General features: G+C 44.2%; 2 protein-coding genes across 6 annotated transcripts in view; one reads left to right on the forward strand and one right to left on the reverse strand.

The window, feature by feature from the left end:
* The window catches only part of RELB (RELB proto-oncogene, NF-kB subunit), a 46836-nt gene extending 38303 nt beyond the window's left edge, over window positions 1-8533 (forward strand). For all 5 annotated transcript variants that reach the window (XM_066581161.1, XM_066581162.1, XM_066581165.1 and 2 more), the window contains 3 exons: window positions 3024-3089; window positions 3200-3271; window positions 7446-8533. In XM_066581161.1, coding sequence (XP_066437258.1) covers window positions 3024-3089; window positions 3200-3271; window positions 7446-7720 — 413 coding nt within the window. In that variant the 3' untranslated portion in view covers window positions 7721-8533. The remainder of the gene's footprint in view (window positions 1-3023; window positions 3090-3199; window positions 3272-7445) is intronic.
* Window positions 8534-8618: 85 nt separating this feature from the next.
* LOC136580538 (calcium/manganese antiporter SLC30A10-like) lies at window positions 8619-20490 on the reverse strand. Its single transcript, XM_066581166.1, has 3 exons — window positions 20301-20490; window positions 15975-16358; window positions 8619-9295 (listed from the first exon to the last, which is right to left on the reverse strand). Exons 1-3 carry the CDS (start codon window positions 20356-20358, stop codon window positions 8724-8726), a joined length of 1014 nt encoding a protein of 337 aa, XP_066437263.1. The 5' UTR covers window positions 20359-20490; the 3' UTR covers window positions 8619-8723.
* Between the last annotated feature and the right edge of the window lie 5711 nt (window positions 20491-26201).

The raw sequence follows: 26201 nt of genomic DNA on the forward strand, positions 1-26201 counted from the left end.
CCTGATCAATCTGTAAGAGATAGTCAGGGGACCTATGGTTGACAGTTTGTTCAGTAGGCCAGTGGTATCCTGGAAGTAGCTGGTATCATTTCTCACCAGTGGTTTGAGGACACCTTCTAACTATCCTGAGATTCCTTCAGTGACGGTTCCCACACCTGAGATAATTGGCCTCCCTGAGTTGCCAGCTTTGTTTATTTTGGGAAGCATATAGAATATTCCAACCCCGGAGTTCTCAGGTATCAAGTCCAAAGGTTTTGTGGCATCCATAAAACTTTTGGACCATCTGAAAGCTATATTCCTGGACCCTCCTCTCATGTGTTACAGGCAACTGCTAAGTTTGAGGAACCTTATGATCAGGATTGCATTGCCCTCCGACACACAAAGGAACTTAAGGAGCTGCAAGACCTGCTCACATGTCACATGACTGCGGACAGGATACAAATCCCCAACAAACAGCAGGACTATAAGATCCCGGGGACATGTTCCACGTCCAATGTCGTTACCTGATCCTGTGCAGTATGTTGGAGAAACGGGACGAAAATACTATAATATGCGAGGGGGTGCTGATAAGTCTTTGGCTTTACCCAGAAAGAAATGAGATAGGAGGATGAAACTTTACATTTATTCCACATACTCTTCACTGATGCCAACACACTTCTTACATCGATATTCCAAGTTCTGTAAGCCTTGCAAAAAGAAGGATTTCGGTTGTGCCTCAAACCAGTCATCTGTAGCAGCCATGGCATCAGAAATGGTGTGAAATTTGGTACCCTTGAGGTGTTTCTTCAGGTTTGGAAACAGATGATAGTCGGAGGGAGCTAGATCTGGTGAATAAGGTGGTTGTTCAACCAGCTGGAAGCCTAGCTCCACCAATTTTTCCGTGGTCGCTTGTGCAATGTGAGCGGAGGCATTGTCTTGCAGGAACAAGATTACTTTGGACAGCTTGCTACGCCTTTTGGCCTTCAGAGCTGCCTTCAATTGGACCAAAAGTTCAATGTAATACCTTGCATTGATGGTGGAACCATTTTGAAGGTAGTCCACTATCAGCGCGCCCTCCTTATCCCAGAGCACAGACGCCATCACCTTAGTGGCTGATTTTTGACCCCTGAATTTCTTTGGGCGAGGAGAACCACTGTGCCTCCACTCTTTTGACTGCTTCCTGGTTTCAGGGTCATGCAAATAAATCCAGGTCTCATCCATAGTGACCCGTCGATCCAGGAAGTTCTTATCGGTCTGGAAACACTGACAAATGGACCGGGAAGTTTTCACTCGCATGCTTTTCTGATCTGTGGTCAAACATTTAGGGACCCACTTTGTAGAAAGCTTCTTCATGTTCAAATGTTCATGGATAATGTCAAACACGTTCACGAGAAATCCCCATGATGTCTGCTATTCCTGCAGCTGAAATTCGCCAATTCTCCAGTATGCGGTTGTGTGCAGCATCGACTATCTCCGGAGCAACAACCTCTCTCGGTCGTCCAGGACGTTCCTCATCATTGGTGCTGAAGTGGCCCGTTTTAAATTTGGCAACCCAGTTCTTAACTGTAGAACATGAAGGGCGTTGATCCCCCAATGTCTGCGACATATCACCATGAATATCCTTCACCGACTTTCCTTGCAGAAAAAAGAATTGTATCACTCATCTGCTCTCATTTGCGGTGAATTTTGCCTTAGACTCCGCCATTTTGTTTTCCCGCGTGCCCAGATCACTGTTGCCATAAGCTACAAACACAAAACATATATTAGATACATAAAGGCTTTCATGTGATGTAACATTCGTTACCATAGAAACACAAAAAGACTTATCAGCAGCCCCTCGTGTGTGTGTGTGTGTATATATATATATATATATATATATATATATATATATATATATAATATATATATATATATATATATATATATATATATATATATAATATATACACACTCACACTCACACTCGCATGGTAGGATCAGTAAAGTTGCCAAGAAAAGCAACCAAGATGGCTTCCTAGGATCCTTGTCCGTAAACCCAATTCACATAGGCATATTTTCTGCTCATAATCTGTCCATGTTTTTTACTGAGTGAATACGGAAAACGCACAGACCCAATGAATTCATTAGTGTATATAGACGTGCAATTTTTTTTTTTTTTTTTTTTTTTTTTTTTTATGGGAACCAATGTTGTGGGTAAAAAAAAAAATAGAAATGTAGCATGTCCTCCTTTGGTCCATATTCAGACTAAAAATCGCTCATTAACCCCTTAGTGACGGCGCTATCGTAAAACTACGTCCTGCTGTTGCAGGACGTGTATGGAGGGAGGTAGCGCCGCTATCTCCCTCCATACAGCGTGGGCGTCAGCTGTTTATTACAGCTGACACCCGCGGGCAATAGCCGCGATCGGCCCTTTAAATCCCCTGAACGCTGTTTGGGGGTCCCGCACGGCCCCCCCGCGGTGAGATCGGGGGAGCCGTGCAGGTGTCATGGCAGCCGGGGGCCTAATGAATGGCCCCAGGGCTGCCTTAGCAGACTGCCACACAGGGTGGCTTGATAGACTGCCTGTAAAAAAAAGCAGTATGACGTAATGCTATAGCATTACGTCATACTGCAGGAGCGATCAAAGCATTGCATGTTAAAGTCCCCCAGGGGGACTTCAAAAGTAAAGTAAGAAAAAAGATCAATAAAGTTTTTTAAATTGTGCAGCAAACACACATTAGCATCCGGGTTCCCTTTTTTACAAAAATTTTTTTTGCATCTTGTTTTCTGTGGGTTGTGACAAAACTGACATCACTTGGGCCTTCTTGCATTTTCTTTGCTCCCATGAAAAACAGATGACTCACTGATTCAACACAGACCTTCAAAAATCCAGCAAATATGCAACAAAAGCACAAGTAACACGCATATACACAGGGGAAATGGTGCGGTTTTTACCAACCAAAATTGCTTACATCTGTGTGAATGAGCCTGAAGTGTTGCAGGTTGTTCTTCACCTTCACTAGTACTGTGCATCTCGTCATATTACTGCTAATCTTTTCCTACAGATTCCTACCCACTGCGCAAGAAGCGTATGCGTCTCTTTCCTTCCGTGGGCGATCTTGATGGCCCAGGTAGGTACTATTATTGGGGTTATCATCATGAACTGCATATGAGGAGGAGCGGGTGGTACAGGGAGTGACAGAAGAGTTTGAATTTCTGCAACTCTGACCTCTTTTTGCAGATCCACATGGGATAGAAAGTAAAAGGAGGCAAGCCAGACCTGACTACAGAGACTACTGGAATCTCCTTGACGGTATGGTCCTTATATGCACGCATGTAGTCACCTTCATGCAATATAATACTGCTCATGTTAGGCCAAAAAATGTTGCCTGTTGTATGAGTAGTATGTTTCTAACTCTTTAAGAATATATCCTTTTGTTTATTTTTCATTTTTTCCTCCCTACTTTAAAAAAATTCTAACTCTTATTTATCCATGACGTCGCTGTATGAGGGCTTGTTTTTTGCAGGATGAGTTGCATTTTTCAATGGTATTATTTAATGTACCATAGAATTTATTTATTTTTTTTTTTAAAACGTTTTTCATAATTCTGCCATTTTTGGGAGGATCTTATTTATAGGGTGTACGAATGTTAACTTTATACTATGGGTCAGTACGATTACTCTGATACCAAATTTATATGATGGTGGGGTTTTTTGGTTTTTTTGCTGTACTACTTTTAAAAATATATAATGGCTTTGGAAAAAAAATCTAATTATTTTCTGCCGTCATCCTCTGGCAGCCATAACGTTTTTATTTTTCCGTTGACATAATTTTGTGAGGGCTAGTTTTCTGTGGAGCATCCCATAGTTTTTATTCTATTCTATTTTGGAGTACATATGACTTTGTAATAGCTTTTTATTACATATTTCTTGTAGCCAAAAAAGTGCAATTGTGGCTTTTCGGATTTTTCTTCAGGACCTCCGAACATCAATGGGGGCATTTGTATGCCACTCTCAGAATTGACTGTAGCATTTAAAAGGTTAATGGCTCCAATCAGCGACGGTGCTAATCGGAGTTGTTGCAGGTGGGTGTCTGCTGTAAGAAACAGCCGACACCCGCTTCGTATGGAGCAAGATCGACCCTCCGCTCCCCCCAAACCTCTATGACATAATTGTATATCCTGGAGTGTTAACTGTTATAACAAATGGGAATTGACTAAACACCAGAATCCATACAGAGACAGCCGTTTCAGGGCTTTTGCCCCTCATCAGTGTGCAGTAGGTTTCTGGCTTGGATAGTGAGAGGCCTGTGATGTTGGTGGGGAAGGGTATCATCTCTCCTCGCTCACCTCCTAGGTCTTCTCCTTAAGGATAGATGATACCCTTCCCGACCGGGCTTAAAACAAATGACAGGCTAGCTGGGGGGGTTATTTCAGTGATGGGAAAAGTTCGGCATAGCCTCACACCTCTAAGAAGTGTTCTGCTGCACCGTGAGCAGAGGGCCATACTTTGCCCACAGTCCTTTAGCACTTACATATGCTGCACTTCAAAACACTGCCTTGATAGTTCTATATAAATAATGCATTGAGTGCCCAATTACTGTCTACGCTGGGACTGTATATTTCTGCAAAATGCAGTGCAGGAGTTCTACAGCCCTCTGCTGGCAGCAGCCAGTATAGCCAGAAATATCCAACATTTCCTCCAGCTGTTGGAACTAATTGGGAGTGGACACCTGGGATGGAGGAACAGAACCCAATTTAAGATTTTTTTTTTTTTGGATGGATACACAACATTATGGATGCCTGCTTTAACCCCTTAGGCCTCATGTCCACAGGCTTAAAATCCGTAGCGGTTTTCCCGCACGCCAATCCGCGCCCTATAGAGATGCATTGGACACCCGCAGTTAGTTAAATACCTGCGGATGTCACTTTTTCCTTCAGGCGCGGATTCGCGCGCGGGAAAAAAAAAACGCGACATGCTCCATTTTAGTTCGGGTCTCCCGCGGGGACGGCTCCTGCAGGCTTCTATTGAAGCCTATGAAAGCCGTCCGGATCCGCGGAACACCCGTACCAGAATTAAAACTCACCTGTCCGGACGCTGCAGATCTTCCCTCTGTCGCGGCCAGATCTTCTTTCTTCAGACCGGCGCATGGGCGCGGCACGCTGCCGGCGTGCCGAGCACATCCGCTGGGCCGAAGAAAGAAGATTCGGCCACAACGGAGGGAGAATCCGCAGTGTCCGGACAGGTGAGTTTATTCTTATTTTTAGCCTCATGTCCGCGGGGCAGGAGGAACCCGCTGTGGGATTCTCCATGAAGAATCCGCGGCGGGCCTGATTTTCCCCGTGGACATGAGGCCTTAATGACACAGACTATTTTGGGCCTAAGGAGGTGACGTAACTGTTGAAAAGCCATAACTTTTTAAAATATTTCCTTCAACGTAGCCAGATGAAGGCTTGTTCTTTGCATGGTGAACTCTAGTTTTTATTGGTACCATTATGGGGTATATTTTACTGTATCGTGTAACTTTTGTATTATATTTTTAGACAGCACAGAGAAAAAACACATCAATTCTGTCATTGCTTCTTAGGGTTTAGTATGGTGATCACTGTGCGATATAAATTACAGGCCAACTTTTTTCTGCAGTTTGGTACAATTATGACAATACCGAAATTACAGATATACAATTTTATTTTTAAGTTCTTTCCCTTAACAACGCAAACTTTTTTTTTTTTTTATTAGAAAATATACAGCTGTGTATATATATATTTTTAATTGTATTGCATCATTCAAAGAGCCAGACTTTTTATTTTATTTTTCCATGAATAAAGCTGTGCAAGGGCTTGTTTTTTTTTTTGTGTAACGAGCTGTAGTTTTTATTGGTACCATTTTGGGATACTTATGTCTTTTTGAGCACTTTTTATTGGGATGTAAAATAAAGCAGGTACCATATAACGGTTAGGCCTCATGTCCACGGGAAAAATCAGGCCCGCCGCGGATTCTTCATGCAGAATCCCGCAGCGGGTCCCTCCTTTCCCGCAGACATAAGGCCTAAAAAGATCTACTTACCTGTCCGGACGCTGCGGATCTTCCCTCCGTCGCGACCAGATCTTCTCTTTCTTAGGCCCGGCGGATGTGCTCGGCCCGACAGCAGCGTGCCGTGCACCCTTTTTTTTTTTTTCTTTTGAACTCCTGCTCTCCCGCGCCGGAGAGCAGCGATTCAGCTGCAGGTGTGCCGCATATCCAGGCGGCTTCCATAGGCTTCAATAAAAGCCTGCGGGAGCTGTCCCCGCGGGAGGCCCGCACTAAAATGGAGCATGCTGCGCACACGCAATCCACGCCTCAAGGGAAAATGACATCCGCAGGTATCCCTATGGGGGCGCGGATCACGCATGCGGGACACCCGCTGCGGATCTGTCCCCGTGGACACAATCTTTCCATCTTGCTCCTACCACAGTAAACATCTTCCCGCCCCCCCCCCCCCCCATTTGTGCCCCACCACAAGAAATAATGCCCCCAGTATATGCCCGCCTTTGTGCGCCTACCAAAGGGAAATTATGCCCCACATAGTAATATTTCACCTTTGTTGTTTGTTCCACCCACAAGGCAGGTATAGCTGAAAAATAATACCAGCCTCAAAGAAATAGTGCACCCCTGATCCCTCTCAAAGCAAGACGTTATTTGCATGGGACAGTTTGGGTGCAGTAAAAACTTCACAGAGAACTGATCCGCAAAACCGTGTGCATGTCTGCCATGGCTGTGGTAGAAAAGAACGCAGCCATGGCAAAAATGCACACGGTTTTGCCTAAGTAGTTTTTATCACATCTAAACTCCTCCTTGCAAATACATACTATTAGTGCCCCCTCTGAACCCTTTTAAAATAATAGCCTCTCTGTGCCTCCCCCAGGAAAAGATGCCCCTTCTGTTTAATAAAGTCCTACCATTCCACCTCCCTTTTCAAAGCAAGAGCCTCTCTGTGCCCCCCCTCTCCAAAGTAAAACTTTGTCCTCTGAGCTCCCTGAAGATATAGCCGCCACACCTCTATCCTACAGAGTAATTATCAGATCAGACCTCAATCAGCATTCACACTACTGTGTCAATCAATGCATCTCTGCAAACAGCATGGCCCAACTCCTCCCCCCAGACATTCTCTGGGGCTTCAAACATATTATGACTGGGAGTCTGAGGGGAGGAGTTGGACCATGCTGTTTAGAGACAAGAAGCCTGACACAACATGCTGACTGAGGTCTGATTTGATAATTGCTCTGCAAGATGTAAGTGTGGGAACATGGGTGGGGAGTAAAACTAAAGTGATGAGCGGAGACTTTGGGCCCACCTGGTTTAGGGGCCCAGTTGCAGTTGTTACCACTGGAACCTCTATAGCTTATGCCACTTTCCTAACATTAAATTCCATATAATGTTGTTGTAGAATATGTTGAATATTTCTTTTATATTCTCATCTTTTGCTTTTTTTTTGTTTATCTTTTAAGAGCCCTCTATTGACGAAGAACTTTTCCCTATGAACCTATTCGGCCCCAATGAACCTAGACACCATGAAATGCCTGATGATGAGAATGATAACCTAGCCTCATGGATATCTCCGGATTTCAATGATATAGACGAACCAATTTCCTTCGACAACTTATTGCCTACTACGGGAAATGAAGCTACAGCCAGCTTGGTAGGGCTCAGCCTTGCCCTCACTGGGGAACGGCAGTTCCCTGATTATGCTTACCCTGGAAACTCAAGAATGGGTGGCTGCTGACCTCTGTTGAAGAGTTAGAAAGCTTTCATGGACTGACTTTTCTATCCTGCACTTAATTTTGAGAACCCAATGGGATTTGATCTGACACATCCTAAATGGAGGGAAGAGCGTTGTACAACTTTGCCTTGGTCTTCAGAGAATATTTTTCAAGTGTAATGTAAATATACAAGTCAATGGTATATCTACTAACCAAGATGAGTTACAGCATTAACATCCCACTACAGTAAGGGTGCTTCTACACGGGACGATCTGTCGAACGAGCATCACTGACTGGAGACTGAGCGGGTCGGGGGATCATTCCGGTCTGCCTGCCTCTATTCAAAGTAAGCAAGTAGTCGTTCATAAGTGAATGACTGACTGTCTGTTTATATGGAATGATACATCGGTCAGTTTTCTGCGCACAGAAACTAAACAACTTCTCGTTTGTCGTTCGATCGTTGCTGCACGATTATCATTCCGTGTAAAAAGTATCTTAAGAAAATTGGATGATTTATTGGACTTAGTGAGTATAAACCACTCTACAATGCTTGCATAAGTTTTATCTTCCATGGTAGGTGACTATAATGGTGAAGGAGGACAATGGGGATGCACTTTATTTACAGTTAACCCTACTCTGTCTAACAATATGGCTACAAAATGGTCACCGCTGCAGCCGGTAGGGTTGTAGAAAATAAATGGCTTTATATCGGGAACTGGGGTTTTGTATTCAAAATCTTGTCTGTGATGTAATTGGGCATTGAAAAGGAAAAGAAGCAGCAAGTCAAAGCACTAAGTTTTAATGTAGAGATTAATAAAAATCATATTTTTAAAAAATATCTTGTGTGATCTGAAGTTAGTCACTGAGCAGAAGAAAAGCTACGAGTGGCGAAGATCTGTGAAAAAAATAAAAGTTGCTATACAACCCCTATTACAGTTGGTTATGGGTTCAGTTCTTTCACATTACATATGTTTTCTAAGTATCCATGACCAGGCGATTAATTTCATCTTCGTGATACCGATACACTCAGGTGCAGACGTTGACCAAGACTAAATCATTACTTAATGTATGTGGAGAGCTGCAGCAGGAGTGGTGAGCACACACAGGTCCGCAAGCCAAAGCGCACATTCCCGGGCTTCCAAATTCTGGTTGTATGGTTAGTTCTCTTATACCATGGCGCTTAAATAGAATTCTGGCCTGGCCTAAGATAGTCTTGTATTCCTCCATTCCAGAGCAATGAACATGGAGAGATGCCACACCGTGATCTGGAGAAAGTGCCCATAAGTGGAGCTCGTGATGTCCATTATGGCTGCAGAGTGAGTCTAGATCCACCTTTAGGCTCTGTAATTTAGCAGAAGGAGGCACGGCTTGGAGGAGGATGCAGCCATTTTGAACAATGTCTGAATAGACAGCAGCAACCATAATTGCTATAGACACCAAAGAGAGAGCAGGGTCCAGGTAGTGCACGGCCGGGTGACTGAGCAGGTGGAGCATCACGCTACTGGCGAGGAGGAGCGATGAAGGAGCAAGGGAGCAGAACATGCGTAGAACCAGATACCACCTGAGCTGATATTCCTGCAGTCCCGATAGACACAGACCTGGTTTAATCAGATGAATAAAGAAGAAATAATATCATATGACTGAATGGTAGCTGGCAAAACACAATATATTTAATATCTTCACAGTCTTACAGGGCTTGTACCAGAATCTCCTTTTATTACTTATCCCTAAGGCAGGTAATAAAAGTCTCATTGGTGTGGGTCTTGCTGCTAAGGTCTTCACTGATCTCGCATACAGGGGTCTCATGTCCTACCTACTCCTCACCCCCCGCAGTGAAGAGTAGATTGAATGGAGCAGTGGTGCTGCTCTATTCATTTTCAATGGGACTGTCTGAGATGGCTGAGTACAAGCGCTCAACCATTTCAATCAGTCAGTCCCATTGAAATAAATGGAGCCGTGGCTGTGCATGTTTGGCCACTGTTTGGTTGATTCTGCTCCAGATCTTAGTGTGGGTGGGTGACGAGACCCCACAGTGACAGAAAGAAGGGTGTATGGGACCCCCATGCTAGGATGACTAAGTGATAAAGAGGTTGTACTAGAATCACCTTTTAACTCTTTCCAATCCACTGTCTGAAGTCTGAAGACACTATGATTTAAGGCTGTACAGCTCCGATGTTGGAAGACGTCCGTCGGGGTTCTCTTACTGTATATTGCCAGCCTCTCTGATGTCGGAGCCTATCCAACATGTCACCTCATGCAGTACTGGCTTTAGCCAGCATATAGCGCCGTTGTATAACAGCAGAAAAATAGTAAGCCCCCTAGGAAAACCAGGATACAAATTGGATTGGAAAGGGTTAATTTGAAGTTCCTGAGTCTCAATGTAAAATCTGTACCATGGTTCCCCACGTGCCAATATTACTGTTGTCTTCTCGTGTGGCAGAAGGGCATTTAGGACCCCTCCAGAGGCCAGATGGGACTGCTACATGTGCATCCCCTCTAGCCACTCCCTTAATATACAGAGTTATCCATTCAAACCTCCCATGTTTCAATAAATATGATAAAATTATGACAAGCGATGAATTGAAATTTGCATTGGATAAAAGAGACTCAATTTTTATGGTCTCATTTATCAACCCCATCTAATACCGTAGCAAAATTGCCTTTGTTGCCCATAGCAACCCATCACATGGCAGCTTTAACTTTTTAGAGCAGTATAAGAAAAGAGCTATCCTGTGATGGGTTGCTAAGGGCAACAAAGACAGATTTACTGCTAGATCTGATAAATAAGGCCTTTTGTCTTATAAATTTTGTCTTATTTTGAAGTTTTCGCTCATTACACAGCACTACAGCGGAATGAAGGAGAATGGTGGCTCCGCGACAGACAGCGGTGCGGTGCGCCGAAACAAAACCAAGAATTTCAGTGCAAAGGAATTACCCACAAGTGTACGGGGGAGATGCACCTGATGGGAAGCCTTTAGGGTGTGCTTTCAGAAGGTTCTCGCAACTGGAAGTGTTCTAAAACAGTCTGGGGGAGCTCAAAGGGTTTCCGTGAGAAAACTGTAACAATTCGAGTGAATTTTAGAGAAGTACAAGAAATCACTTCGCCAAGATAGTTCAATGACAATGACACTGCATCAGCGGCTTCGAATGTATCCTTATAAAGTGCAAATTGTCCAACGGTTGAAGCCAGACAACAAGCCGTGTAGACAGAAATTTGCTACCAAAACACTTGATCGTATCACCAATGCACTTTATTAGAAAGATCTTGATGAGGCTACATTTCATCTGTCATGATATGTCAATTGTCATAATGTGTAGATATGGGGAACCAAAAATCTCTGTCTGAGATAGCCCAAAATTAAACGTTGGCTGGGGTATAATGAAGGACAGGATTACAGTCCCTTTTTTTGTGAATGTACCATAACTGTCCCCAGATATCCTGACATGTTGGGACAGTTCCTGTATCCCCAAGAAGCCGATCTGCAACCTTAAATCATCTTCCAGCAGGATGGGGCTCCTCCACATTGGAGTATGCATGCTTTGAATTCTCTCAATAACACCTTTCCAGATCACTGGATTGGATGCAACAAACTAATGTAGTGACCGCCCCGTTCACATAAACTCGAGGGGGGAAAAAATCTGGTGAAGGGCCGTGTATTTGCAACTACAGAGAATGATACAATTACTACTATAACAGTGGGCATGTGGGGAATGTGGCAAGCAGTTAAGTACAGGCTGGATATTGTTTGTGCTTACAGTGGGGCACATATAGAAGGTTATTAGTGTGTGAAAAAGAGCCCTTTGCATAGCTCTTACCTTTCCTGTTTCATTTTTATTTTCCTACCGTTAATACTTTCTACTCTGCAAACTAATAACGTGTGGAAGATTTAAGTGGATGCTATACGCACTCATTGTCAAAAAAGAATCAAGCCCGTAGTAGGAGTTGTCGGAATCTAATGAAACTTTTTTATATACGTTGATATAAGTAATTACAATATCGGAGCAAGATGATAATTTATAGCAGAAAACTGACCCCTTGAATGGAGGTTCTAGTACCCTCTTGTACTACCTCTAGCATGAATGTAAGATGTGACACATGCAGGCATGGAGGCTCTAATACACTGTTGTACTGCCTCTAGCATGGATGTAAGTTGTGATACGGATGGGAATTAGCCTCTAGTACCCTGTTGTACCACCTCTAGCATGGATGTAAGATGTGATACGGCGGGCATGGAGGCTCTAGTACCCTGTTGTACCGCCTCTAGCTTGGATACAAGATGTGATACGAGGGGGCATGGAGGCTCTAGTAGCCTGTTGTACCAGCTCTAGCTGAGATACAAGATGTGATACAGGTGGACATGGAGGCATACAGGTTCGTATGGTATCCTGCAGCATATCAGTCCACATTTGCTCTAACAGCCTCTACATCATGCAAACTCGTTGACTGTCAAAGTTGGGATCCCAGATGTTCTTATGCATGTTCTGTTGGTGACAGATCTGGGAACCCGGTAGGCCACAGAAGTGTGGCAATGTTGTACAGACATTCCTGTGACACCCCTTTGTGTGCGGACGACTATTATCCTGCTGTAAAATTCCTCTTGGTAGCCGCCATGAACCGAATACATGTGGCTACAGGATGTCCTGAACACATCGCTGAGCTGTCATTGTACCACTATTAGGGGTGACCGACTGTTGTATGCAATGGCCCCCCCAGACCATCACACCAGCAGTGGGGACAGTGTGCTGCTTCACAGCAAAGACAGGATTAAGACACTCACCCCTAGGTCTCCAGACACCAACACAACTGTTGTCCGTGCCCAAACTAAATTTGAAGACAACCTGGTTCCACTCTGTAGCAGTCCAGTTTCATCATGCACGACACCACTGATAACCGAGCTGACTGTTGGTAGTTGTCGAAGGCAGTATATGTAATTGGCGCCATGAGAACAAATGTCCTTCAGCCAAGTGCTTGGAAATGGTTCCGATAGGCACAGAGTCCTGTAATGATGGTGCTACTTGTCTCTGGATGGCAGAGAACACACAACAGTTGGAGCTGCTCGTGCTTGTTGGACGATCAGACGATCCTCTCTACTGGTGGTCTGTTGAGGGTGTCCTGAGCCCAGTCGCCTTGTGTACATACCCTCATGCATCCATCGGTCCCAACACCTCCTAACAGTCTAGTCAAAATGACCCAGGTGGCGGGCAGTTTGTCAATACGACCATCCAGTTTCTCACATTCCAACAACGCTCTCCTATCAAACTCTGTTAACTGGGTGAAATCTCTACTCTGCATCGTAGAGGCGTCTAGTGGTCAACAAAATCTACACAAGCGGAAAAAGAGGTCACTACACACAAGGAGCCTCCGAGAGACTTTATATAGGGCTTCAGGTTCATCTAATCACCACAATTCTAATCATTTGCATATCTGTCTGCGTAACTGCAGGACGAGATTTGCAGCAAAACAACAACTACCTCAACGGGCTTAAAGGGGCTGTCCAGCGGCAGCAAGTGGGGTTATGCACTTATGTATGGCCATATTAATGCACTTTGTAATATACATCGTCCATTAAATATGAGCCATACTGAAGTTATACACTTACCTGCTCCGGTGCTGGCGTCCCCGTCTCCATGGCGCCGACTAACGCTGCCTTCTCCTTCCATTAGACGCGCTTGCGCTGTGCGGTCTTCTGTTCTGTTGAATGGGGTGTGCTCGCGTCGGAGAGCTGGTCTGCGCATGCGCAGAAGACCTCGGCGGCGCGAGCACGCCGGAGCGGCCCCATTCAACAGAACAGAAGACCGCACAGCGCAAGCGCGTCTAATGGAAGGAGAAGGCAGTGTTAGTCGGCGCCATGGAGACGGGGACGCCAGCACTGGAGGAGGTAAGTGTATAACTTCTGTATGCCTCATATTTAATGCACAATGTATATTACAAAGTGCATTAATATGGCCATACAGAAGTGTATAACCCCACTTGCTATCGCGGGACAACCCCTTTAATTTTATTAATTTTTTTTACAAAGGGTATACATTTTCAAGAACTTTTCTGCATCCTTCCAAAACTTGTGAGATGCAGACATTGCATTACCACAAGACTCCAGACTCCAAGTGTATTTTTTTAGTCATGAAATTACTATCAGGGTGCATTCCCCCATGGCAGATCGACTGAAAATCAGTTCCATACATCTGCATTAAGGACAAATAAAATAATGGGGATATCTCTGCACTAAGGACTTAAAATTCTGCAAGCCTTTTCAACTTAATGTGATAATTGCAGATATTTCTCCAACAAAGCTGCTGTGTGTGATTGTACTTTAGACTGTTTGCCACCAATGGCCTTGCCCAAGATGAAGAAATCTATGTAGCAGACCAGCTGATCTGGAGTAATTTACATTTTAGGGTTTGTGAATACAAGAAGAATCCCTGTAGGGTAGATTATACTTTAGAAGCTGCTTTGTTCAGAAGGTGGATCAGAGACCTTTATCTCATGATCGGGACGCAAACACAAAGCCAGTGTATTTTTTAGATATTAGAAGAATTGCGTATTTGCACTCTGGTTATCAGTAGCACGATTGGTAAATGTCGCTCCTAGTAATGTTTACATTTACACAGGTCATTACGAGCAGCAGCCAGTATTCCCATTGCTGGCAACAAACAGTCCTGATGCAAATGGCCATCAGATCCTCAGGAACGTCTTTAGAGGCCGATGCCCCATCTTAAGTCATTTGGGGCTGGAAAAACCCTTTAAATATCACATATGGCTAACATACTGTATGGCTAGTCTGCAGTGTGTACTACCTAGTTTGTATTAGGGCTGTGCCAAATAGACGTTTCAGGAGCTTGTTTCACTAATTATACACATTTCATGTATCAGATAGCAGGCAGTAGAAAACCAGCCATAGCCACGATGATCTTTGATCAAGGTGAGTTCACAAAGATCAGAATTTCGGCTGGGGAATGCTAGCAAGGTACAGTACAAACAATCCCCATTCAATTACAGTAAAAAAAGATTCCCAGTGAGAGATAGTCATGCTGGCAGATTTACTCCATGATGTGTGATTTTAACAGAAGAATGATGACAGAAGCCGGTTTTACCTCTGCATCAGTGAAAAGCATGCAACGCTTTTTCTTCCATCCAAAAGCCAAGCAGAAAGCGGGTGGATCCTATTCTAGTCAATGGGGTCCATCCATAGATAGAAGAACCGTTCCGCCATGGGGATTCTCCTTCCCTACTTCTTGAACGGAGCAGGAAAGCAGAATCCCTACCATGGATGTGAAACCACCCAATTCAAATCTTTTCCCCAATGTATAATTGCCCCAAGTCGGCTAAACATCCCCTTAAAAAAATGATTTATAACAACTTCATGTACTATTCACTATGACCAGTGCGCACAATCACATTGCATAGTACACGTCACAGGTACAATTAATGGTCACTTGGGTACCATTTTTTTTAACGCATAAAATAGTTTTACGCATAAAATTGCAGTTGATTTTTACTCGTGGACAGAGAAGAATCATTTAACAGCATGTCAATGGACGGACATTGCTGCAGAATTCGCGGAGGGTGTCTGACCGTGAATTTTGCAGCAATAATCCGTCCATGGGCATTTAGCCTTAGGGTGACTACCCACTACAGTTTTTTTTTCACTGCGAAATTCGCAGCGTTTTTTTTTTTTTGCATGGGTCTATGGGACTTGTAATGTTAAAATCGCGATCGCGCAAAATCACGATTTTGCGGTAAATTGCGATTTTGTGCGAACGCGATTTTAACATTACAAGTCCCATAGACCCCTGCAGAAAAAAAAACGCTGCGAATTTCGCAGTGAAAATAAAACTGTAGTGGGTAGTCACCCTTAGACATAGAAGTAAATTATAAAATTCTGCAGTCCCCACTAAAAGGAGTTTAGAAGCTTACTGCATATTGTGTTTGCATAAGGGCCAATGCATAAACAATATGCAGTTAGCTCCCTCTACTGGTGGCTGCAGGTTCTAGCCAAGTTTGCAACTGAGCAAACTCTGAGCTATTAAAATTAATGGGGCTTTTCAGACCAGCGATGGACCATTGGTCCGTGCACAAAAAAAACTATAACGCAGCAAGTTCTATTCTGGTCTGATTCACTGACGAAAGTAGAACATCTAATGTCCACTCTCCTACACATTGGATAGCAAATGAGAGCATATTTCGTCATAGGCATACCGCCTGCTGCAAGCAAGCGTACCAGATGGTTTGTGGGGGTCTTAATCCACCTGTTTAACATGTCCCAGAAATGGTCTTACCTTGAAAAGCTCCAGTAACCGCCATATAAATGACATTGAACAGCAGGCCGAGGACTCCAGCCACGAAGATGAGAGCAGGACGGTGAGCGTGGTGCGGATGCACGAGATGTCCAAGTGACCCTAGGGTGAGAGACAGACAAAGGGAGGATAGGAAGAGTGGGGAAAGTAGTGAAAAGAAAGTGGGGAGCCGGGCCTTGGCATGCGGGGGTAAAGAGGGTAAGTGGGCAAGGATGACACTGGGACATAGAGCAATGACAAGTGAGATGGTGTGAGCGGAATCGGCCAGTGTGAGCAGCGAGTCTGACAGTCGGCTAAGTATAATCTGGGTTAGAAAGACCGCAAAGGAGATTGCAAGGAGCAGAGTGTGTGACACCATTGTAGAGACTACATGGAAGAAGAAGTAGGAGGGAGAATTAAAAGAAATTATTAAGAAAATAGACACATATATGAAAAAAGTTACCGGAATACAAACAGGCAAATCCTATAACAAAACACAGTAAGGCGGTGTTCATACCGGACGTTTGGAGCTTATGTGGCAGGATCGGGATAACTTCTGCTTCAGGTATAGGAAAAATTTCCCATTGCCTTCTGCTCCAGGTGTTACATTATATGTATATGAAAAATTTCCCATTGCCATGTATGTAATCCATGTATGTATGCGTTAAAAAAACGCAAGTGCGTAGGAGCCCTTACATGAGACAACTATCATAAAAATAGTTGCTTGCCAAAGTGAACATAAGCAACAGTAGTTTTGCACAAATACATCAACCAGGAGGCGAGGGAGAATTCATTCACTGGGCGCTAATAACTTCGCATCAGCTCACCTAAAAATAGTCGCTAGTTGATTAATTATTGTCTGGCATAAACAGATAATCGTTATCTCTCAACCATCAGCCAACAAGTTTGCAGGGAGTTGTGCGTTTCTTAGGTGTGCGCTTTCAGCCAAATGCGGATTGGCTCCTGCCCTTTTTTGAACAATCTGTCCGCCCACTGAGCGCTTAGTGGTTCCCTTAAGGGACCTTTATACGGGCCGATAATCACTCAAATAATCGCTCAAATGAGTGATTATGAGCGACTGTCAGCCTGTCTACACACAGCCCCCAACAGGGTGTTGCGGATAGCGAGCACAGGAATATGCGTAAAGAACAGTTAGTATATAGAGAAGCTAATCCCGTTATACTGTACGATTCTGAGCACTTCCTGAGCTACCTATGGATGACTCTCGTAGGCAAATAAAGTACCTGTACGACTTAACAGACGCTATAAGAGGGTTCTATGGCAAATATTTGCGTTACACAATTATAGATGAACACTAAGTTTAACTGAAGGCTACATATTTGGGCCGGCATGAAGTGTCTGATATAAAGGCTTGCGTCTCTATAGCACATTTCACTTAGTTCTCTACCCATGAGCCACTCCCCTTACTATATATATATATATATATATATATATATATATATATATATATAGTAACTACTGCATTGTTCTACTGTGCAATAACAGGCCTGTTATGTGCTACTATAGTCTTTGTCAGTGTGCACACTTACTGCTGATGGTCAGCCTCACTTACGGTTGTTAGTTTGGGAGAGTATGGTTGCTGTACAGTTGCTCTTAGTAACTAATCTCCAGTTGTTTCAACCAATTACACACATGTTCCAGGGATCAGCATTTGTAGTGGTCATTCTTCCTGCATTTTGTGGCTGCTTGCCACAAACTGCAGGCCACTTGCCCTTTTCCCTTCAGCAAGTACCAAGCAGTTCTTCAATGTCTCTCTTTCTCTACTGCAGAAGGTATCAGTCCCTCCGCGCTGTGCCCCATTGTGCAAGTTTTATGGTGGTGGGCTCTGCATGGCAGACCTGTACGCCCCTCACACAGTCTGCTCACCAGCACTTTTCCCGTACAGCAACTCTTCCCTCACTGCTTGTGATGCAGCTTATCTCTTGCAAAGTTTCTTGTGACTTCAGGACCTGTGAAGGGGGCAGACTCCCTCCTATTCACTATCCGCTATGCTTAGAGGACTGATTCTGGGCTGGTGACATTATGAGGGCCGGGTTTATCAGCGCAACATCAGGGGGGGGGGCAAGCCCCTTCTTCTAGTACCCCATAGAGCCTGTGTTAACCCCAGTGTGGGTAGCCCCTTTAACAGGCAATGAGCAAGAAGTCACGCAGTAGTCACTAGTCGTTCAGTTTCAGCTTACTGAAAGGGAAAGACTACTGAGCAGGTTCTCGCTCCGTGTAAGCAGGAGCCACTCAATCTTTGAGTGACTGCCTGTTTGCAGTGAATGGAGGCTCCAGAAGCAATAGTCGCTTTAATGGTTGTAGGGCACTTATGCGTCCATTAGTCGTCCCATGTAGAAGGTACCTTAACTCTTCATAAAGAGGTTTTGCAGCAGCTGAGGTGTATATTATAAGGAATAATGTACCCTGGCTATAAATACTATGTCACCTCAGAGTCTTGCCAACTGTTGGCGTGTACTCAGCCTGTGGTTTTGGACTCCTTATTGTATGGCTACATTCACATGGCAGAGCGCAAAATCACGATGAGAAACTTGGCCTGATATCGCAGTTGCCAACGTGCGTTTTTTATGCCGATGCAAGGCGTTTTTCATTCAATTTACATGTTCATACAATGCAATTTTTTTTGCACCTATACGGAATAATGGAGGATTCTGTTCAAGAATCCCCCTAAAAAGACATAAAGCGACCTTTCAATCATGCACTATCGGTGCAAGTGGGAAAAAAAAAAAAAAAAAAAAAAATCGCTCATGTAAATAAACCCATTGAAATCACTGGGTTATTTGCTATGTGAGTTCTGTCCATATTGCAACACAGGAAAATGATTAAGGTGCATGCACCCTCATTGTGATAAATCTGGCGTAGTCTAAGCTTGCACTATTAGGCCTTAGGGCTCCCACACACTTGTGTTTGCGGTTTTTGTTAACGCAATTGTCAATAGGACTTTCTAATGTTAAAATCGCAATGCAACTTGTGTTTTTGGTGCATTGCGTTGCATTTTTAACATTAGAAAGTTCCATTGACAATCGCGTTAACAAAAACCGCAAACGCAAGTGTGTGGGAGCCCTTAAACAGATAGGCGAGATTTAGTCCCGTTATGCAGCTGTGAAAATCACGACTGCATAACGGAACAAAATGAAACCATTAACGTCAATGGTTTCATTTTCACTAGCGGTATTCTCGCCCATTAATAGTATTGCCAAGAAAAGATAGGACAGGACCTTTCTTTTTGCTTTTTTTCTTATCAAATTCGCGGGCAATAGCGCAGAGTTTGAATAGTCCAAGAAAAAACAAAAAAATCGTTCATGCGCCACTACGTTCCCTAGTAGTAAGCATAGTTGCGCATAAGCCCATGTGAAGAAGCCCTGAAGAAGGACTGTATTTGCGCTAAACACAGCAAATAGAACCCATTAATTTCAATGGGTTCGTTCTCATGAGCGCAGGATAAAGTAGGACCTGCTCTATTTTCCTGCGTTTTGCGCAACAAAGGCCCCATAGAAATCTATGGCAGGTGTGCAGATACGCAGGAAAAAGAGAATAAATCTGGACCTTATTGGGCTAATTAGCCATTTAATCTACAGAAAGGGTGCATTGTGCACGAGTGTAAACTGGCCTTGCATGCGCAAAAAGTACAATACTATGCACAGACATGTGCGCAAATCTACCTCCTCAAACCTCATTCATGCGCAAGTACGCTGCATTACACGAATGTTTTTGCGCATAAGCTTGCGTCAAGCCGTCCTTAGTAAATAAGCTCCATAGTGCATTAGAAAGTTGCACAACTTTTCCTTGGCACTCCGGAGTTGAGGACGATGCATTGGTGAACATACTGGAAGCGCGGAGTCACATTTGTGGTCTGAGACATGAATGCGGGAGCCATTAGAGGTGAATGAAATTGCGGTTCCAGCATTTGAATTGCAGGTAAGTTATCTCATGTCCCATGTACTAACACCAAATATCCCACCTCCACAGCCCTCAGCTTCTCCCCCTGGTACTGCCCATGCATGGCTATCTGTGGGATGCAGCAGATTCTTGGAAGCAATGAAATGCAAAAATTAAGAACAGTGAAAGTGGCAAGGCATGCTGCGACAAGTAGTCCTCCAGCGGCCGGAGAGCAGGTTGCTAGGATGCCTGTAGAAAGAGCATGCAAGCACATTCCTGAGTGCGGCACTGTTGGGGGAGACTAGAGGGGGCTTTACACCAGCAGCTGATCCCTGCCGGCTGCTACTTGTCGCTGTCCCCATTTCTGTACTTTTCCTCCATGCACTGCTGTCTCCCAGGGTTGCTGAGAATCCTTCCCCATTCTCTTACCTTTCTCGCCTTCTCCCACTCTCTGCTTCTTCCTTGTGTCTGAGGTGCCCCCCTCCATGGATCATGTGCTGGTCACACTCCCCCTGGGTCACTGTCTGCAGGGCTCCTCCACCCCTTGCTCCCTGAGCCACTACTTCTGCCACCTTGGGTCTTTCCTCCCAGCTCTTGTGACATATGCCTGGTTTTCTCCTTCCCATTGCTGTATTAATCATATCTCCCCCTCTTTTCAGCCCCTTTTCTCCCCTCCCCGCCCATGCAATCCCTTCTCCCTCAGCTGACCCTGGACTACAACAATGGCCATTTATATACAGCTATAGGGAGAGGAAAACATATGATAATATCTAATAGCTTAATGCCAAAGGGGAAAAACAACTACGTGACCCCAAACTAGCAATAAAGTCTCACGACCTGCATCTACATTACTGATAAATTACCAGGAGATACATTTTATGGAGTCTACAACTCCTGGGATATCAATTCCAGCGGTTTATAATATTATGACTATGTCTATCCTTGTATTCAGACAAGCATCACATAGTCACATATAATGAACATCTGCCGGATGTTTCAGAAATACAAGGGATTTGTCATTTACTGGAAATGTATTGCACATACGTGCACCTTTATATATGTCAAACATCTTACAGGTGCCCTAATAACACCAAGCTAGGGAGGACAGTCAGGGGCTGGAAGATTTTAGCCTGGGGGCAAGCACACAGTGGGGGCCCATAAGTAGTGGCCCAACACTAACATACATTATATATATATACACACACACACACACACACACACACACACACACCTACCTAACATATACAGGCAGCAGAGGTAGCTGGATTTTAAATCCATCCAACATTCAAAGATGTCGACTGATGGTGTTTTCTTGTTCAAATCTAGAGATGAGCGAGCCTACTCACTAAGGACAATTACTCGATTGAGCATTGTCCTTAGCGAGTACCTGCCCGCTCGGAAGGAAAGGTTCGGCTGCTGGCGCAGGTGAGTTGCGGCAGTGAGCAGGGGGGTGCCGGGGGGGGGGGGGGGGGGAGAGAGAGATCTCCCCTCCGTTCCTCTCCCCCGCTGCTCCCCATTTCTTCCGAGCGGGCAGGTACTCGCTAAGGGCAATGCTCGATCAAGTAAGTGTCCTTAGCGAGTATGCTCGCTCATCTCTATTCAAATCACAAGCACAAAATGCTAAACGTACCAGAATCTAGAACATACCAGACGCTGCTAACCTCAACTCCCCTCCAGTTTACCCCCCCCCCCCCCCCGCTGCACCCTCGCCCTCCCGAGCAAGCACCAACAACCAATCACAGCACTCTATTGCCGGAGCCGGGGTTCTCAAACCTGGCCTCCGGCAATAGACTTGGGAGTGCCGAGGAAGCCCGGATCAGCGGCAGAGACCAGTGGCCGCGACCCGGACTGCAGCGGCTAGGGGAGTATTGCTTTTTTTTTTTCTTATTAGCATTCTTGGCTGCATTTTCAGCCGAGCTGAAAACGTAGCCAAAACGCTGGCATAAAGTATGCCAGCGCTGCTGAAATGGGGCGGAATCTGCAGTAACGTTTCTGCAAACGCCCTGTGTGAGGGAGGCCTTACTGTCACCCAGGGCTGTCCCTGTAGTATGCTTGCACTCTCCCCGCTCCCCTCCAGCCTTCTGGTGGTGATAAGATACAATAATACCGCAGAGATGTGGGGCCATTCTCATCTGGAAAGGAAGCAGCATCCTGCCCTCCCTCCCTAATTTTGCAATTTTTAATGGGGGATTGTCGCCCGCATTAGACAGGTGAGCAGGTAAACTTGGGGGGAATTTGGTGGTGGTAAACTCGTGTCTGTAAGACAGAGTTTACAGGAAGTGTTATGGTTATTATAGGTCAAATTTCTCCCCATAGTTGGTAACCCCGTTAAATAAACCCCGCGGTCTTTTTATCCAATATTAGTGTCTGTCGGTTATTCATAAGAGTTTGGTAAGGTTTTAAAAAAGCATCATTAAATTGCTGTGATTGATTAATCCAGCGCCGGCTTTCATTGGTTAATCCAGCGCTGCGTCAACCAGAGTATCAGCTTCCTGGAGGCGGGGTATTCAAGCCCTGCTTCCAGGAAGAACTGCTCTGTCGGCCTGAAGGAGGACGAGGCAGCCTGCAGCAGCGACCAGTACGAGGACCAGAACTCCAGCAGTAAGTGAGTATTTTTTTTTTACATGTAGCTTAGCTAGGGCTTATTTTTGGGGGACGCTTATTTTAAGCCTCCCCCGAAAATTGGGGTAGGTCTTGCTATCAGGGAAACACAGTATTTAGAGGGGAAAGGTAGCATCATATTATGTCTATCAGGAGACAAAAAGGTGCTAAAGGTCACATTATATATAATGGGGGCTAAGACCACTCTCACACCGCTTTTTTTTAACAGCGTTTTGGCGGGCGTTTGGAATGCCCACCAAAAACGCTGTACTGAGCCTCCATTGATTTCAATGGGTTTACACAGACAAGCGTTTTAGCAAGTAGCTTCCAACACCACGCTAAATGAACGCGGTTTGTTATATTTTAGTGCATTGCAGCACTTTTTAAATGCACCACATCACCCATTGCAATGATGGAATGCATTAAAAATGCCGTCAAACGTGGTTGAAAACGCAGTTCCAAAGCATGAAAAAACACTGCATTTAAATATCTGGAAAAGGGGGCATTATTGCTAACAGGCAATAGAGGCCTTATTACTGGCTAGAAGCAAAATGGGGTATTATTACTGAGTGGGAACATAAAGAAGGCATTATTGCTAAGTGGGGGCACTTTGATTGTATGAGGGTTACTATCAGCAGTACTTACTATGTGGTGTTTACAGGGGGCACAAAAATGGAATATTGCTATTGTGTGGAGCACCACAGATGGCATGATTACCATCTGGGGCACTATAAAAGAGGGGATTATGTAGTGGTGTGGATAACGTAATGATGGTGCTGGAAAAGCTAATAGCCAAAGATTCTGCATAGAAAAGTTGTGGCTGGGTGTAATCGTCATGGTGGTCTGAGCTAGATGGAGAAGGAAAGAGAAAGTGAATGGCTCCAGTCAGAGAGGAGGTCACTTGGCATAAATTATGCCAGAAATGTACGCCATTTCAGACCTAGAGTACATTTCTAAGAAGGAGCAAGAAGCTGCCAGGTTGCACATAATGCATGAAGAGGCATGCCCTTCTTCATGTATTCAGTGCCCTGGGAAAAACCGTACTAAGCCCGGCGACAGAGATGCTGTGCTTAGTAAATTTCCCCTAACACTTTTGTGGATGGATGAGACCAAAATAGAGCTTTTTGGTTTAAATAAGAAGCGTTATGCTAGGAGTAAAAAAAAACAAACCACAGTATTACAGCATAAAAACCTCACGGCATCTGTGAAATACAGGGGTGGTCGTATCATGGTTTGGGGCAGTTTTGCTGCATCTGGGCCAAGATAGCTTGCCATCATTGATGGAACAACGAATTCTGAATTATACCAACAAATTTTATAGGAAAATGTCAGGACATCTGAGTTGAATCTCAAGACAACGACCCAAAGTCAAAATCCTGGCCTTAATCCTATAGAAACGTTGTGGAAGGACCCAAAGTGATCAGTTCATGGGAGAAAACCCACCAACGTAGCAGAGTTAAAGCTGTCTTCTACGGAGGATTGGGCTAAAATTCCTCCAAGCCGATGTGCAGGACTAATCAATAATAACCGGAAACGCTTAGATGCAGTTATTGCTGCACAAGGGCATCACAGCAGATACTGATAGCAAAGGTTCACATACTTTTGCCACTTATAGACGTGATATTAGATCTTTTTCCTCAATAAATAAATGACCAAGTCCGATATTTTATACTCATTTGTTTGATTTGGTTCTCCTTATCTACTTTTAGGACTTGTGTGAATATCTGAGATAGTTTTAGGTCAAATAAAAGCAGAAATATAGAAAAATTTTAAGGGTTCACAAACTTTCAAGCACCACTTTATACTGATTCCTACTTGTAATATTCTGCAGCCACATTTCATGGATGTGAGCAATAATATGATCACCATGCAGCGCTGGAAATACTACTACAAGATGGATTACGGTGCCCCTCGCTGTGAGCTTACAGGGGTATTTCATGTCACCTTGGAGCTTTGTGCTCGCGGTATTAGAAGCTCTCGGACTTTTCTGCAAGTTTTTATCATTTTTAGACTACAGCAGCAGAACACGCACACTGCAGTAATGTCACACCCCGCCCTCACAACACATTTGTGGGGAGGACTGTACAAAGTATGAAAATGGACAAAAACCCATCATAGAGATGGTTGAGGGAAATGCTGTTCTGCTCTATGAGCGAATCGCCAAGATTTAACCCAAACTTTTTCATTCCCGTTTTGAATGTGCCATAACATTTAAAAACATTTTCCTTGTTGCCATAGCTACACGAGGGTGTGATTTTTTGCGTGACAAGCTTTATTTTTTAATGACACCACTTTGGCGTACACATAATGTGTTGTAAAACATTTATTACATTTTTTATTTATTTTTTGAGTGGGGATGCAGGGGGTAAACGTTAAAAAAACTCAGAAATTCCACCATTGTTTTTTGGCTTCTGTTCTATTGCTGTTGACCGTGCAGTAAAAAACATATGACAAGGTTTCTATTTGTTTTTAGTCTGCAAAAGTAGTAACATATAAAAAAAACCTTTGGAAAATAAAATAAAATCGTTTATCTGTCACCATATTACGAGCCCAGAACATTTATATCTTTTTATCCAAAGAGTTGTGGAAGCACTTATTTTTTGTGGGACAGCCTGTAATTTTTATTGGTTACATTTTGGGCTACTAATGACTTTTTGCTCACTTTTTGTTCCACTTTTTGGGAGGTAGGAGTAGCAAAAATGTAGTTTTTTATGGCATTCACTGTGCGGTATAAGTGACCTTTATCCTTCATTCTGGGGGTCAATATGATTTATAGTGATAATACCACATTTGTTGTTTACATTTTTAAAAATTGAATTAGCATCACTGCATCCCAAGACCCAGAGCTTATTTATTTTCCCACCTTCGGAACTAAAATCTTGTCTTCTTCCAGGAACACTTTTCATTCATACTATTTTGGCGTACATGTGACTTTTTGATTGCTATTTATTGCATTTTTTGCAATGTGAACGGATTGAAAAAGCAATTCTGACTTTAATTGTTAAATGAAAATTACAGTGGGATAGCGCCTTGTGCAAATGGCAGTAGATACAAATACTTGATATCAGACAAATGATTAGGGTAACTTACCTGGTGTGGACGGCCCTCCAGGAAGACTGTCACCACACCTGAAGTCCAAGTCTGCAAAAAGATACGAGTCTTGTGTACATGGGCATCCAGAGGTGATAGAAGACCCGCAGGACAGATCCGAAAATGGCAGTTTTTGGTCAAAGCAACAGAGGAAAGAGTAGAAAAAAATCCTGCGCTCAACGAGAAACGTATTTGGATGGATTCAACCAAAACAACCGTAGTTTTATAAAAGGATATATATTTAAACCCTTAATGCTGCAGGGCGTACATTTATGTCCGGCATCATTGAGGTAGGTATGAAGGGAGATCACGGGGTGATCTCCCTCCATACAACGCTGGCGCCCGCTGTTTCTTACAGCCGACACCCGGTGGCAACAGCTACAATAAGCGGCATGACTCATCGGAGCTGTTAACCTTTTAAATGTCGCTGTCAATTCTGACAGCGGCATTTAAATCCCCCGAACGACATTCAGGGGTCCTATACGCCCCCCCCCCCCCATCCTCGCAATGAGATCGCTGGGAACCGCCCGGGTGTCATGGCAGCCGAGGGCCTTCTGAAAGGCCCCAAGGCTGTCTTGGCAGAATGCCTATTAAGCCATGCCCAAGGAGTAGCTTGATAGGCTGCCAGCCTGATCGCAG

This window comes from Eleutherodactylus coqui, chromosome 10 (genome assembly GCF_035609145.1).
Source record: "Eleutherodactylus coqui strain aEleCoq1 chromosome 10, aEleCoq1.hap1, whole genome shotgun sequence".
NCBI lineage: Eukaryota > Metazoa > Chordata > Amphibia > Anura > Eleutherodactylidae > Eleutherodactylus > Eleutherodactylus coqui.

Excerpts from the sequence above, each read along its gene's own strand:
- LOC136580538 (XM_066581166.1), bottom strand. The coding sequence starts at position 20,358 with ATGGAGGGGGGCACCTCAGACACAAGGAAGAAGCAGAGAGTGGGAGAA. Across the intron at positions 16,359-20,300 it reads AGTGGGAGAAGGCGAGAAAG|TCTCTACAATGGTGTCACAC; the intron begins GTAAGAGAATGG and ends TCTTCCATGTAG. Across the intron at positions 9,296-15,974 it reads GGTTACTGGAGCTTTTCAAG|GTCTGTGTCTATCGGGACTG; the intron begins GTAAGACCATTT and ends TGATTAAACCAG.